Genomic DNA, 16,014 nt, shown 5'->3' on the forward strand with positions numbered 1-16,014 from the left:
TTAGCATTAGCATTAGCCGCTATCCACTAGGGTCAGCCCAATAGCAATACACTCAGTTCCGGTTAGCCAGGGTGATATCAGCTAGCGGTTCATCCCACGTATCTTGTTTAAACACAGTTAACGCGCTACAGACTACAGTCTGATATACCTCTCAAATGCAAAAGAGCTAGCACTGCGGTTAGTGGGTAATGCTAATGCTGCTCCAGCAGTGCTAGCAGGGGTTAGCAGCAGGTATTTTAAGTGTGTCTCATAGTGTTCACCTTTGCAAAAGTAGATCCCTTGCCCTCAGACTGAATGGTGATGGTCTGAGTGCGGCGCTGCAGAATCTGATCGATATCTTCCTCACAGAACTTTGAGCCTTCATCTTCCTCATCCATCAGCGCCCCGTACGCCCCCTTCCTCAGCAGATCCTCCACCTCCATCTTAGACAACTGCTGAACCTGAGGAGGAGAGGACAGCAGATTTAGTTAGTTACGGACTATTTACCCCAGGCTAATATTAAATATAGTGAAATCTAACGTGGAGACGCACCCCGTTCAGACTGCCCTTGCGGTTGATGTCCTGAAGAACAGCTTTATCCAGCCCCAGTTTCAGACTGGCCTTATCAAACATCTCCCTTTCATACGAGTTACGAGTGATGAGACGATACACCTTCACCGCTTTACTCTGACCAATCCGATGGCAGCGTGCCTGAGCCTGAAAAAAAAAACAGAAAAAAAACAAATAAATCAATAATAAATCGTCTTTTTTTTTTTTTTTACTAATACAGAGATTCTTGCATAACTGCACATTAAGTTACATAAACATTAAGTTTACTTAAAAAAAAAATAATTTTCTCTACTTTAATTAAAGAGTAAAAAGCTTGAGTTGATGCTTTAACTTTTAAAGAAGTATTTTATTAAACTCTGGTATTTTTAGGCCCTATATAAAGATGTTTTGAATTTCTATTACTTTTGTACTTTACTATTGTCGCTTTGCACAAAAGCGTCTGCCGAATGTAATGTAATGTAATGTAATGTAATGTAATGTAATGTATATAGTATAGAATGGTATGGTATGGATAATTACAGACAGTAAGACAATCCCAATAAATCAGAGATTTAATGAGTCATGCACATAATTTAACCACACAATTTAATCAGGGTTAGTGACCTGCAGGTCGTTCTGTGGGTTCCAGTCCGAGTCGAAGATGATGCAGGTATCTGCAGCGGTGAGGTTGATGCCCAGACCCCCGGCTCTGGTGCAGAGCAGGAAGACGAAGCGATCAGAATCCACCTTACAGAACCGATCAATAGCCGCCTGCCGCAGGTTCCCCCGCACCCTCCCATCAATACGCTCATACGTATACCTGCAGAAGAAGCACACAACATTATTAACTGGACAGATATGGGTTTGCTCATGAATATTCATACATGCAAACATATCGGCTATGTTTGGCTAACAGACACCACGAAGCAGAGAGACAGACAACAGCTGTATTAAAATAAAGACGTTTTTACACTAATAACAGTCTTTTCAATGTCATGTTACTTTATAACATGTGTAATAATGATCTGCTAAGTGCAGTTCAGACACTGACCTAGTCTTAGAGTCTCTGTAAAACACCAAATCCACCGGAGATCCTATTTAAACCTGTAGTTACACACAGAGGTGGGTAGTGCAGGTCAAGTAAAAATCCACCCCAGAGGTTTTGTTGGCTGAGCCACAGCAGAGCCGTCCAGGCAGTTGGAACAAACAGATTTTTACTTTTAACTAGTGTAAACTAGATCAGAACTGTACTTAACATACACCTACCTATCTCTATTGTACTTGGCTGGTGGTGTTTTCCCTCCATAGACTAATTCTAACCATTTGTTTCTTAGCTCTGAATTACTGGGTAAAGCATATAAACACTGATGTGTTATTCGCACAAATAACACAGGAATGAACTGCATGCTGTCTCTGATGAGACGGTATCTGACAGAAGCTCACCTCCTCTGAATGAGGTAGTCCTCCAGAATGTCTAAGCACCGAACCATCTGAGAGAATATCAGCACCTTGTGTCCCCCAGCGATCAGTTTGGGCAGCAGCTTGTCGATCAGCACCAGTTTCCCGGCTGCTTGGATCATAGCCTGGAGCTGAAAATCTGGAGCATCAGGATTATGGTTCTTCCTGAAGCTCTCCAGAATCTTTTCCTCAGCACCTGAGAGCAGCAAAAAAGAGACAGGTATTAAACAGGACCAGAAACACCTGTACACCTACTCATTCCTACAGTTCCTTCAGTCTAACTATTCAAACCAATCTAGCCCTGTGTGAAAAAGTGTTTGCTCCATAAATCTAATAACTTGGCTGTTCCACTCTTCTTTACAGAATTATATTAAGTCAGACACATTAGAGGATTTAGTTTATTAATCCATTCAGAGGTTAACTTGTTTGTGTGCTTCAGGTCATTGCCCTGCTGCAGAACCCAAGTACTTCTGAGCTTGTTTTTGGTTAGCAGTGTTTTTTATCTTGGAATTCTCTTATAGAGACCATTTTCACCCAGTCTCTCTTTATTCTTATTATTGAATCATTAACACTAATCTTAACTGAGTTCTTCATGCCCTTTTGGAGTAATTTTGTTCGGTCGGCCGGTCACTCCTGGGAAGGTTCACCAGTGTTCCATGTTTTCTCCATTAGTGAATAATAGTGAATCACTGTGGTTCTCTGGAGTCTTAAACATGACATCTGTTTTCTTATGATATGCTGCTGTTTGAGATCTTTTATCTGCTTCATGTTTATTTTAGTGATTTCTTGATTCTACAGGTCTGGAATCAGTAATCAGACGGTGTATTTACCTGTGATGAGGTAAGGGTGGTTGCAGCACTTGCGCAGCTCCATCATGGTGTTGATGAGGTTGGGCATGTTGTGCTGATTGGCTCCTTTAGCCAGGAAGGCGAAGTTCTTCTCTAAGATGGCTCTGTAATACTTCTTCTGGATGTTGGTGAGCTCCACCTCGATGATGGTCTCTTCTTTGGGCGCCAGATTCTTCTCCACATCGTCCTTCAGTCTCCTCAGCATCATGGGCTTCAGAATGGCCTGGAGCTTCTTAACCTGCGGGTGTTTTAAGTTTTGAGAAGAAAAAGAAGTTTATAACAAACACATCAAACCTCACACTCCACGAACGTGTAAAAAATCTTTTGATAGCTCTATCTGGACGGGATTAGCTTCTCAGGGAGCATCTGTGAAAATTAATTTTACACTTCTACTCTTTAGTGATAAAACTCCTGCATCCGGACTGCAACTGAAAAAACAGGAGGACCAGTGAGTTTTTAGGCTTTTTTCTCGGTCACATGACCTCATCACGGAGTTCAGTAGCTCCTCCATTTCCACTCGCTGTTGTGTTTACAGTAGGTGGATCTCCGTGGAAACCGTGGCGCGCCCAAAGTGTAATTACGGTGCGCGGCAGTGGACAAATATCTATTTTTTATTTTATTAAAGGCGAGGAGACGAAACTCAGAGATGTGCGTCCGGACGGGACTAAAATTACTGGAGGAGCACGGAGTTCAGAGAAAAACAGTAGATTGTTTTTCTGTAATTTACTTAGAGGACGTTATGGACATGATAAAAGAGAAAATGACCATAGAGCCCTCTAAAAAAATGAACCCCATCCGGATAAGATTTTTTAACTAATATAATATAAAAAGATTTTCACTCTTATTGACATCTCTGTTACTCTATTTTGGATCTTTAAGGAGACAAAAGTGGTTCTTCTATGGTTTTGCTCTATAGTCTTTTTTATTAGATTAGATTCCGATTCTGAATCAGATTTTTTTAATCCAGATCTTCACGATTCAAGATTCGATTCCAAAAAGCTGTGTTATATTTACTTTAAAAGAATATATTTTTTTTATCTTTCAGCTGTGTGATGAATTTGGTCTTTTTGTATGGCCACATCACCTCGCTGTAAGTGTGTACAGAGGCAGGAGGAGTTCACCTGTTCCTCAGTCTTCAGATCTCCAAACTCCTCCAGAAACGTGCTCTCTGAGGGGAACTGCATCGGCTCCAGGAAGTTCAGCAGACTGAAGAGTTCCTCCACTGAGTTCTGCAGAGGAGTTCCTGTCAGGAGAACTTTATGTTCCTGAGGAGAACGAACATCCAGAATCAGTCTTCAGTATCAATACAGTCATGATGATTTCACCCATTTTGATACAAATCATAAAAATATACATTCATATCTACAGATACTAACCTGTAACATTAAAGGCACACTATAGATTTTTTTTCAGTTACTACATGTGTTTCACACTGTTTTAGAATAAATCAGGGTTGGGAAATAAAGGCTATTTTGGCCGCCCTTGTGGTCTGTTGGGGAAAAACCATGCTTGTAAGTTCAGAAGCCTTCGGTCCGTGCCCATCAGCTCACAACAACTCTTGTGCATCGCACAAGTCAGTCAGTCAAAATCACAATAGTGATAGCCGTAGACATGTATGTTTATCATGTCAGAGCAGCGAGAAACAGGAGAAGAACTCTCAACAGAGAAAGGAGTCTCGCACGGCAAAACACTGGAATAATTTCTCTTTCTGTGCATATTTTTCTTTTATAATGGGAGTAAAATAATAATTGTGTAAAACATCATTATTCCAGTATAGATATCAAACACTTCTACTTAATAACGTAATATATAAAGTATTTGTATTTGTACACTCTGTATTATATATTATAAGTGTGTTTAAATGCAGTTGGTAAAATCAGTGTATGTTAAACAGACCAGGTTCATTAGTTTGAGTCCCTCCAGCAGTTTACAGTTACGGTTCTTCAGTCGATGAGCTTCATCAATCACCACACAGCGCCAGTTAATCTTCTTCAGCTCAGGACAATCAGCCATGATCATCTCAAACGTAGTGATCACACCGTGAAACTTAAACTGACCAGCTACTATATTCCCCTTTAGAGACAGAGAGAGAGAGAGAGAGAGAGAGAAAGAGAGAGAGAGAGAGTTTACAACATTTACAACTAAGCCCAGATCCCGCCAACTACCCAACACATTTGGTGTTGCTGTAATTTACAACAGGAGATGCTAGGCTAACAGTGCTAAAAATACTGAACTTAGAATTTAACAAATCTCTAATGTCTCACCTCTGAAAATACTTCACGGTAGGGGTGGGCAATATGGCCCTAAAATAATATCACAATATTTCATGGTATTTTTGCAATAACAATAGTCTTGACGATATGAAAAAACTCTGTAACAGAAGGATGTTAATCTACACAGGTTTCTCTCTTGAAAACTGTTTATTTGGGTGAGTAAAGCGCTTCTGTTTAATTACAGTAAGCTTAGATTTCCAGTATTTCAGCGGTAAATTTTATCGGCCTGTGGTCTGCTGCTAACCCCGGCTAGCACTGCTGGAGCAGCATTAGCATGAGCCTCTAACTCTTCTAAGCACTAGTTAGCTCTTTCGCTGTTTAGAGGTGAGTATTATCGAGTATTATGTAGTCTGTGCGTTTACTAATTTGGAAATCTAATCTTGCTGTAAATAAACTGAAGCGCTTTACTCACCCAAATAAACAGTTTTTCAGGAGAGAAAACTGTGTAGATTAACATCCAGCACTCGTTTCACTTTAACTTAGCTTTAAAGGTTTTGCCACCCAGCGCTGAGACCTGCTTAATTAGAAGGAAAACATGGCAACACCCCTGTTCCTTACTAGTGTCGCATACTATGCCTTATAATCCAGTGCAGTGCGCCTTGTGTATGAAAACAGAGGTTTTGTACCTGCTGATCTCTGTGGTACATCTCGTACTGCAGGATCATCTGCCGGCTGATCTGACTCCCGTGATAAACGATGACGTTGATCTGGGTCCAGGTCCGGAACTCTCTCTCCCAGTTAGTGATGGTGGAGAGAGGGGCGATGATGAGGAACGGCCCCCTCAGACCCATGAGGAACATCTCATACAGGAACGTGATGGACTGGATGGTCTTTCCCAAACCCATCTCATCCGCAAGAATACAGTTCTTCCTGCAGAGACGACAGAAAGGAGAGTACAGTGCATTTTGATAGGCTAGTTTAGATTTTTTTTTTCTTACATTCGTCACCTTACAGCCACAGACTTTAATGTATTTTATTGAGATTTTAAGTGACAGACCAACAGAAAGAAGCTCATTATTGTAAAGCTCTGAACCCCCTACATAAAATCCAGTGCAATGCATCGCTTTCAGAAATATTAACTTAATGAGTTAATAGAGTTAATTCAGGTGTGTAATCGCACTCACACTTATACACACTTTAATTCCCCAATAAACGGTGAACTTTAATAACTTTACACACTCATTCACTTTACCAGCCTTAAGCTATTATTATACCATATTTGCACTACTGTTATACGGGTATTGTAAATATAGTGTCTCCCATTATTTTATATTATATATCTATTATCTGTACCTGCTGTAAAATTTGGGAAGGAGAGTAACGTAATTTAAATTTTCTGTATGTCCTGTACATATGGAGTATTGACAATAAAACTACTTGACTTGACTTAAGTCTCAGTATAAATACAGCTGTTCTCTGAAGGCCTCAGTGGTTTGTTAGTGAACACTAGTGAACAAACAGCATCATGAACCCAAAAAACTCACCAGACAGGTCAGAGATAAAGTTGTGGAGAAGACGTTTAAAACACATCCCAAGCTTTGAACATCCCTATCAGCTCTGTTCCATCAATCCATCATCAAAAAACGAACCAGATTCCTGATCACAAACCCAGGCCATCGTTTGCTTTATAAGCAGATTGAGATTAAACGTTTTACCTGTTGTACCAGTTAAAGAGGAGCCAGTTCATGCCTTCCAGCTGGTATTCTCTCAGCTGGTTTCCGTTCCTGTAATCTCTCGACTTCTCCAGCTTTTGCCACTGCTCTGGTAAAGGCCTTTCCTAAAGCAGAGCAACAGATAAAAGGGATCAACTGTATTAAAAAAACATTTTCTAAACATTTCTTTCCTAAATTAAAGAAACGGTCTGATGTTTTTCCTTAGAATGAGAATAAAATCATGACTCAGGTTCTGAAGAGTCATGCACCTGCATGCATCATTAAAAACATATACCGTAGTTTCTACACTATTAGGTGCACCGGATTATAAAGCGCATTATGCGACACTAGTAAGGAACAGGGGTGTCGCCATTTTTTTTTTCCTTCCTTTAAATTAAAATTCCTTTAAATTAAGTAAATAAAATGTTAATCTACACACATTTCTCTCCTAAAACTGTTTTAGTAAGTAAAGCGTTTATCCGTTTATTTACAGTAAGCTTAGATTTCCAGATTTCCACTAAGGCTGGGTGCAGCAGCATTAGCATTAGCATTAGCGGCTAACCGCTAGTGCAAGCTGCGGTGAGCAACTTATGCTGCAGACAGCGCTACACTGAGGATCCCTGAGTGCAGCGAAAAATTTCAAAAACTTTGAAAGTATCTTCAAGTGCAATCGCAAAAGAGACTATTAAAAACATTATATTGATGGAACTGGCACTCATCAGATCTGCCGTAGTAAGGAAGAGTAAGAGTTCCCTCTGTTGAACAAGTTTATCGGAGTTACGCTCCCCAAATAAGAGCACCTAAATGCTTCTGAGGAAAAGCACGAGGACCAAATAAGGCTTTCAATAAAAGTAAATGAAATTCAGATGAATAAAATGTGAATGTCTCACAGCGTGTTTATTTTCTGGAATTCTCTTGAGCTCCTCGAACTCGCGGATCTTCACCGGATCTACGTCCTCCTGCAGCTCCCAGGTGCTTTCCTCGTAGGACAGAGAACACCACTTCACCAGGTAGTGCGTCACCTCCTGTGTGGACAGGAGAACCCACAACAGCACTAAACATCTGTTCAGAGGTTCTCCGCAGGTTCCTCTCAGATTCACTGTGTTACAGGTATCAGATCAGTGTGTGTCGTGTTCTCACCTCTCCTGTCTCCGTGTCGGTGGTGATCGCAATCTCCAAAACTCTATCTACTTCTATGTAGTCGGGGTTGAAGAGGTCTTCATCCGGCTGAGAGAGAGCGGAATTATTATTAATATTATTATTCTGATACATCAGCTCACAGACGCAGCCTTGTGCTGATCCACATCACCCTAGGAGTGATGAGGGGAAAGAGAGAGCGCAATCTACTGTACTGTACCCACCCAGAGAGAGAGAAAGGACTACTGTGCTCTCTCAGGACTCTGGCAGCTGAAGGCAAGCTGCATGCAAACTGTAAATTTGAAGTAATTAATAAAATCGATTTATCATTCAGCTCTAATACAGAATATTCTGTAATATTCATATTAAATTTCAGTAAATGTAGATTCCAGTAGTGTAGTATCAGCAGCAGAGAGGCAGAGAAAAAATACTGTAATAACTGTGTTATAAATCTGAAGTTTCCTAATCAAAGTTTTATTAAAGGTGAAATTGTTGATGTTTAGTTATTAATTAGTTTAGAGGATTTTCAACTTTTAACTTTAAATCCACGCAATTACTTTAATTTGATTGGAAGCAATAATGTTGAATTTTTATATCTGCTTTGAAATAATAGTCATAATTGTTCATTTTTTAGCTGCATTTTTCTCATAAAGCTGCAGAATTAACCAAATCAAACATTTTTAAACAAATTTAACACAACATAAAATAATATAAAACACCTCTGTGAAGATGTGCTTCATCTGTGCCTGCTTGTTTCTGAAGCGTTTGATTTTTTGGTGAATGCGTGGGTCCTTCTCCAGCTCCTCCAGTGTCGCCCATTTACAGTGAAGGTAGGAGCTGAAAAACAAACAAACAAACAAACAAATGCATCAATTACAGGAAATAAGGTGATATAGTGCATATTCACAACAATGTCAACTTAGTTTAAGTTAGTTAGCAGAAACTAGCTATACTATTCACATTTAGGCTCTTATTTTAGTGATCTGTAGGTGAGCTGCACACCATGCAGTTTAATTTAGGGCGTGTCAGTGTGTCTTTGCTATCGTAACGACGGGAAAAGTACATCATTATTTTATTTGTCACTTTATTTTAATTTTCTGCCATGGTTTGACAGTTATACTAGTAACTACTCTACTCTACCACTACTCTACCACTTTCCATACTCTCACGTTGCTCACATTAACTATAAAAACAGCAGCTCAGTCCTAAACCCATACATCACTGCAGTTCTCCTCATAGACTACCGCTCCCATGTTTTAAAGCTAACATCAGGAGCTTTAGTTCCCCTTTAAAATCTGCTCAGGCTGATAAACAAAGGGTAGTGTTTTTCTTAATCAGCTGATTTGTATCTGATCATATTTACTGTCAGCATTAGTTTCAGTGGTGTATTACTGGGAAAGAATCAGTAACTGTGGACAGAAATGAGATCTGGTGGCAGGGAGCATGTGGTAGAGTGAAAGTGGTCTTTTTGGACCTAGCTCAGAGCCTGGTCAGAGAACAACAGAGAACAATAGAGCCCATAATCTGCCTCTGATAAATCTGAGAACATGAGAAAACCGATCAGCAGTTTAAACATCAGCCGAAACGACTTACAAATTTCTGTACTTGACATAAAACTCCTCCAGCTCCTCAGGTGACTCCCCGGGGGACATCTGATGAAATAAGAGACATGACAGAAAGACGAAAAGAGAGGAATAATGATTAAACACTACAGATAAAACATAACAGATCAAAAATGAAGGAGAGAGAGACAGATAGATAAAAAGAGAGAGACAGACAGAGTGTACAGAACCTCTTTCTTCACCGAGCGAACAGACAGGATCTTCTCAATGATGTTAGCATCGTCTTCAGGGGGTTCCTACGAGAGACAGAAGCGGAGGATTAGTCATATGTGTGTGTGTGTGTGTGTGTGTATGTCACAGCCCTGTGCTCTCTCAGGGCTCCTCCAGCTGATGGCAAGCTGCATGACCAGGATTCAAACCAGCGATCTTTCGATGATAGTGGCAGCGCTTTAGACCACTGGGCCACTCGGGGCTCATATGTGTTGTTTCTTATGGTAACGTCACTTTATTTTTTAGACTACATTTGGAACGAAGTGTCTTGATTAATCTTCGTTACATTTTAGCGCATGTTTGTCTTGTTTTTTGTCTTTTCTTGGTCCTTTATATTCCTGTGTTTTTTTTTTGCCTGGTTATTTTTCCCTTGCGTGTGCTCTTTAGCACATGGCTCTGTTTTATTGTCGTCTTGTCTCCGCCGTGCCCTGTCATAAGTGTTCACACCTGTATCTAAATTATTACCCCGCCCCCTCGTTATCTTCTCCAGGTGTTCTTTGTTTCTTCAGCTCTAATCAGGGGTGGGCGATGTGGCCCTAAAATAATATTTCGATATTGCATGATGGTATTTTTGCGATAACAATCCTATTTGCGAACACAAAACACTGATTTTTTTGTTTTACATTTTTTGTGTGTGTGTGTGTGTGTGTGTGTGTATGTGTGTGTGTGCGTGTTATGTGAAGCTGGTACCTCGGCCTGCCAGGCGAGGGTGGAGGAGGGCATGGCAGGGATTCGTCCTGTTCCTAAAACAGCAATCGTCTCCCCGTCGTCATCCACCACCTTAAAATCCAGATCTTCATTATACTTCCTCCTCTTCACCTGTCGGCCTGAACGCCTCTTCTGCAACACAGAGAGAGAGAGAGACAGAGAGGCAATGAGCACCTTCAGCACCGCCTCTCTTTCTTATGAGCAAAAGTATTATATATAGATAGATCGATCTTTATTGATCCCTTTGGGAGGATCCAATCTATCTATCAGAACAGATCAACTTATTTCTGTGACCCACAGACATCACTAAACGTCTGCATTTTTCTTCTTCTCCTGTGCTTTTCCAGGTTTTCACCAAATCCTCTTTTAACTGGTGTCTGTTTTTGGGGGTTTACTCCCTTCAATCTCCTCTTCAGCAGGTTAACTGCATGCTCTACAGGGTTTAACTAGTTTTATCAGTGCGTTTTTGACTCACAGTGTGGTCCATGGGGTCGGTGCTCTCCTCTCCTCCTGTAGCCAGAGTGCAGAGCGAGGCGGTGTCGTCGCTCTCCGCCGCCTCCTGCAGGGTCTCGCTTTTCCGCTTCCCTTTCTTCCTCTTCTCCGGGGGGACAGCCCCCTGCTCTCTGCACACACACACACACACACACACACACACACACACACAGAGCTATAATATAAAGCTTTTTATATTTTTAGAGAAAAAAAACCTTCAAAACTAGCAGATGAAATCATTTTCCTTTTTAAATAACTATTTTTAATTATTACAAGATTATAAATAGCATACATTTTTTACAAATTAAATATGGAAAGTATTGTGTGCATTTAAATTCAGTCCCCCTGAGTCAATACTTTCCTTTTTAATCACCTTTTCCTTTAATTATACTCTTTTGGGGTGTGTCTCGACCAGCTTTGCACTTACATCTAGAAGCTGAAAATTTAGCCCATTCTTTTTGGGATTAAGGGCTCTTCCATAACTGCTAGATTTGTGGAGTAGATGAGTAATAGTCGTGTCCACCGACCTTCGCGTCCCCACCCACACATTCCCGCCTTCGTTATTTAAACTGCAGAGCAACGCAGAGCCGCTGACATGCGCACGCATTAGTATAAACGTGCTCCGCTGTGTAGCTCACTCAACGCAGAAGTATAAATTGGCCTTTACTCTCTGCAGCTCCTCCAGAGTGACCATGGGCCTTTTGTCTGCTACTCTAATGAGTGCTCTCCTTGCCTGAGCTGTCAGTTCAGGTGGACGGCCATGTTTTACACTTTACACCTCATTTCCAGAACACCACGCCCATCAGTGTAGATATATTCAGAAGCTCTGCTGCTGTTTAAACCAGTCAGGAGGAAAAAGGAGTGAGAATAGACTGATGTTGGGGTGTAAGATAGCGATGAGTATCGTGATGTGCCTTGCACAGAGTGTAAGATAGAGCACACTGTTCTACCATAGTTTTTTAAGATGTTTTGTGCAGAGAATACAGAAATGTTAATAATAAATAATCATTTAATCATCGTAAACTCACTTTGGCTTCCTCCCTCTCTGTCTGGGAGGTGAGGTCAGACACTTGGTCTGCGCTTTTGTTTTGACCTCTTGGTCTTTCTTGACCTTTTTTGACTCTTTCACCGGCTTCCCTTCTTTCTTCTTGGCCTCCTTCTCCTCCTTGGGTGTCCTGGGCTTCTTGTGAAGCAGGTTCTTCCCTTCTTTCTGCTCCTTCTTTTTCTTTGGTCTGATGTCGCTCTCTCGCTCCGTCTGCTGCCAGTCTCTCATTTCTTTCTTGTCTTTTTTCTTCCGTTTTTTCCTCACCCTGGCCCCACCCCCTCCATCGTCCTCCTCACTGTTGACCGGTGACGAAGAGGGGTGGGGACTGGGGCTGGCGACATGGGCCATGCAGTGACTGGCGGGCCCTCCGATGATGCGGATCTGCTCCTTGCCGAAATGGCCGATGGGAAATGTAGTTTGTGCGTTTTGGTCGGAGGCAGTAGCTGCTGCAGAGGCTTGTGTGTGCTTTAAAATGTGGGCAGCAGACATCTGTAATAAAACAAAAAACAAATACACCAATCAGAATGGAGCAGAAAAAATGTGAATTATGAAATGATGTAAAAATTACCTGGGAATCATTCCATCCTAGATCCACTATGAATTGTTTAGTCTATCAGACAAATCATTTAAAGACCATCGAAGATACAGCAACACCGAGCTGAAAGAATTCTGCATGGAGGAGTGGGAAACACTTTCTCTCAGGTGATGTCAGAAACTGGTAGATGGTTATAGAAAACAAATTATTGAGGAAACAGCAGCTATTAGTGTATAGCGGGCCTAACCTTTTCCTCATAAAAAAATACATTATTGTTTATTACAATTAACATATAAAAGATTTTTTTAAGAAGTAAGTAGTTTACAAGTTAACAAAGCATTTAGGATTTCAGAATTGTTGATTGTTACGGTTTTAATAAGTCATTGAATACAACCAGGAAACAAGAAGGAAAACTCTGCTTTTATTAGCAGAAAACGAAAGTGATAAACCCTGAAAAAATGAAAAACAGCATTATAACAAGTGGATGAGCTAAATGAGACAGAAAATTAGTAGCTTTGCTACAAATAATATGTGCTGATCAACATCAACCTAGGAGTGATGAGGGGAAAGAGCGCTACTGTAGAGATCTACTGTACTGTACTGAGAGCAAGGTCAACTGTGCTCTCTCAGGGCTCCGGCAGCTGATGGCAAGCTGCATAAACGGGATTTGAGCCAGCGATCTCCCAATCATAGTGGCTGAGCATCTTTTTCTCCTTTTTAAAGTCACACACTTACTATTTATAAGTCAAACAACAACTCAAATCACTTTGCTGTAAAAAAAATATATATATATATATATATTTTGCTTCAGGGCTCCCCCTACAGGAGTGGAGTATCATTCACTTGTACACTTTAACAGGGGAGTGGTGGACTCGGATGTGGACGCCGGGGTTCACTGTAACGAGCCTCCGTTCTGCAGATGCCCCTCGCTGACCTACTTCTACACGCCTCACTGAATCACTGTGGAAAAATCTCAGTTCTGTTCTGTGGAGACGAGGAGAACTTTCACGTTTCAGAGATGCTTTTTCCCTCATTCATCTCATTCAGTCTTTATTTTTAACCACATCGAGTTCCAACGATACCACAGCAACCACCGCTGTATCCGCGGCAGCAGCAGCGCACATGTGGAAGCCTACGACTGCACACAAAGAGACACACACACACACACACGCTCAGCACACACACACACGCTCAGCGCACATCTGCAGGCAGGTACGGGGATAATGTCAATGAATCACACGCTTTCCAAAGCGGTCTGGAATCAGGGCCGTCGTCACGGCAACAGGCTCGGGCCCAAAGCTCCAGGAAGCGGCAACGTAAACACGGCGTCTCCGCGGTAACTGTTTCGGCGCCGGATTCGCCGATCGCTTACAGCATGGGTTTGAAGGTAAAATCTGGACGTATGGAGTTAATCAGACACAGCTGTTCACTTTCATTAATTAATAATGATTAGTTTAATGGATTAAAGTGATTTTTTTCATTTGTTTCTTTGTGTATTTCGACCAGCTTTTATTTATTAGTAGTAAAACATTTTATGTTTTAATGTTAATTATTGTGTTTTCTGTTTTATTATTTTTTATTATTTATTATTTTTTATACTTTTCGGTTTTATTTATTTGATTATTATTATCATTTTACTAATCAAGTCTGAATTGGTCATTAATAATAATGTTTTTCGGTTTTATTTATTTGATTATTATTATCATTTTACTAATCAAGTCTGAATTGGTCATTAATAATAATGTTTTAAGAGTTTAAAGAGACTTTTTTTCATACTGTCCCAATATTCTTCTGATTTAGTGTTTTATTTATTATACATTTTTTTTATTTTAGTAGAGAAATTGTTTTTTATTCGTGAGTTTATTTATAAGTTTCACTAAATTTCACAACAAAATCTGGATGTATGGAGATAAAGGGACACGGCTGTTCACTTTAATTGATTAATAATGAATTTTATCATTTTAATAATGATATTCATTTCTGAGAAATAGGTGAATTTATTATTATTAGGTAATTTTGCACATATGTTCATGACTGTGTTTTCTCTTTAGTTATATATGAATGTTTTTATGAAATTAAATGTTTTTTTTTTCTATTTGTTCCCTATTCTTTTCTCCCCTGCACCTTCTACACCCTCTAACTGAATCTGTATGGAAAAAAATAAAATAAAAAATTGTGAACTACGGTGACTGTTATTAAGAAATGAATAAGAATACAGTATTATTAGTTCTCTAAAGAGAAGGGGAGGGGTATTTCTAATAAAAGCTCAGCCCAGCTCTTTACTTTTTGCCCAGATTCTAATGTTTTTCTAGGTTTACGACTAATAAAAAACTAAATTTCAGCCCAAATCTGCAAAAGAAAAGGACGGCGAGACGCTCCCGTCTCCACCTTATCTCCCCAGACCGGCTCTCCCGCGCAGAGAGAGGACCAAACACACTGCAGCAGCGCTCCTGAGCATTACATCTCACACATGCAGACAACACACACACACACACACACAGACATGCGCAAACACTGCTCATTATTCCCCGGACATGCTGCAGTATGCAGGCTTGCCAGGCAAATCTGCCAACCCAAACACACACACTCACACACTTACACACACACACACAAATACGCAAACACACGCACACACACACACACACACACCCCAATCAAACTCCCTATGAATCAATACCCGCTCCAAACACCCAAATGCGACAGCTGCAGTTTGGTCAATGCCAAGTTTCTCCCAGAACCCACTCCAGCACACACACCTTTCCAACACACACACACACACACACACACACTCTAAACCCCCTCATATCATAAACCCCCTGAACGAGCTCCTCCTGCACACGCCTTCCTGATGAGGAGACACACAAAAACATGCGAAAACCTCTTATCTGCTGTGTAAAGGGTTCGCTCACATTATTGTCATTTGAAGACCATATATTAATGTATTTTTCGCACTATAAGCTGCACTTACAATTCTTTAATTTTAGTAAAAATCATCAGAGCTGCTTATAATCCGGTGCTCCTTATGTATGAATTCTATCAGTCAGGTATTAAGGAGCAGTAAAGACACTCCACTGAAGTACAGAGTTATACAGGAGTTTCAGTTTAGTTCTCCAGCACTAAGGCTGGGTGCAGCAGCATTAGCATTAGCAGAGGTGAGTATATATCAGACTGTAGTCTGTAGCGTTTTTACCGTGTTAAAACAAGCTATGTGGGACATAACGCTAGCTAATTTCACCCTGGATAACCAGAACACTCAGGGTTCCTCAGTATAGCTCTGTCGGGCAGCATTTACTATCGCTAACAGTGGCTAGCGCTAGCAGTTAGCCGCTAATGCTAATGCTAATACTGTTGCACCCAGCCTTAGTGCAAATCTGCACATCTAAGCTAACTATAAATAAACAGAAGCTCTTTACTCACCCAAATAAACCGTTTTCAGGAGAGAAATCTGTGTAGATTAACATCCAGCGCTCGTTTAACTTTAAAATATATATATTTTTAATAATTAC

The 16,014-nt window shown here is 40.6% G+C and overlaps 1 protein-coding gene across 4 annotated transcripts in view; it reads right to left on the bottom strand.

Moving 5' to 3' along the window:
• The window catches only part of chd6 (chromodomain helicase DNA binding protein 6), a 41,703-nt gene that overhangs the window by 19,039 nt on the left and 6,650 nt on the right, over positions 1-16,014 (bottom strand). For all 4 annotated transcript variants that reach the window (XM_049479912.1, XM_049479911.1, XM_049479910.1 and 1 more), the window contains exons 3-19: positions 11,957-12,462; positions 10,912-11,059; positions 10,419-10,568; positions 9,689-9,754; positions 9,490-9,548; positions 8,616-8,733; positions 7,900-7,986; positions 7,650-7,784; positions 6,763-6,884; positions 5,734-5,977; positions 4,731-4,907; positions 3,956-4,099; positions 2,817-3,072; positions 1,972-2,182; positions 1,153-1,348; positions 532-696; positions 261-440 (exon numbers count right to left, since the gene is read on the bottom strand). In XM_049479912.1, the coding sequence (XP_049335869.1) occupies positions 261-440; positions 532-696; positions 1,153-1,348; positions 1,972-2,182; positions 2,817-3,072; positions 3,956-4,099; positions 4,731-4,907; positions 5,734-5,977; positions 6,763-6,884; positions 7,650-7,784; positions 7,900-7,986; positions 8,616-8,733; positions 9,490-9,548; positions 9,689-9,754; positions 10,419-10,568; positions 10,912-11,059; positions 11,957-12,462 (2,964 nt within the window). The remainder of the gene's footprint in view (positions 1-260; positions 441-531; positions 697-1,152; positions 1,349-1,971; positions 2,183-2,816; positions 3,073-3,955; positions 4,100-4,730; positions 4,908-5,733; positions 5,978-6,762; positions 6,885-7,649; positions 7,785-7,899; positions 7,987-8,615; positions 8,734-9,489; positions 9,549-9,688; positions 9,755-10,418; positions 10,569-10,911; positions 11,060-11,956; positions 12,463-16,014) is intronic.

Source organism: Astyanax mexicanus, chromosome 5 (genome assembly GCF_023375975.1).
Source record: "Astyanax mexicanus isolate ESR-SI-001 chromosome 5, AstMex3_surface, whole genome shotgun sequence".
In the NCBI taxonomy this organism is placed as follows: Eukaryota; Metazoa; Chordata; class Actinopteri; order Characiformes; family Acestrorhamphidae; genus Astyanax; species Astyanax mexicanus.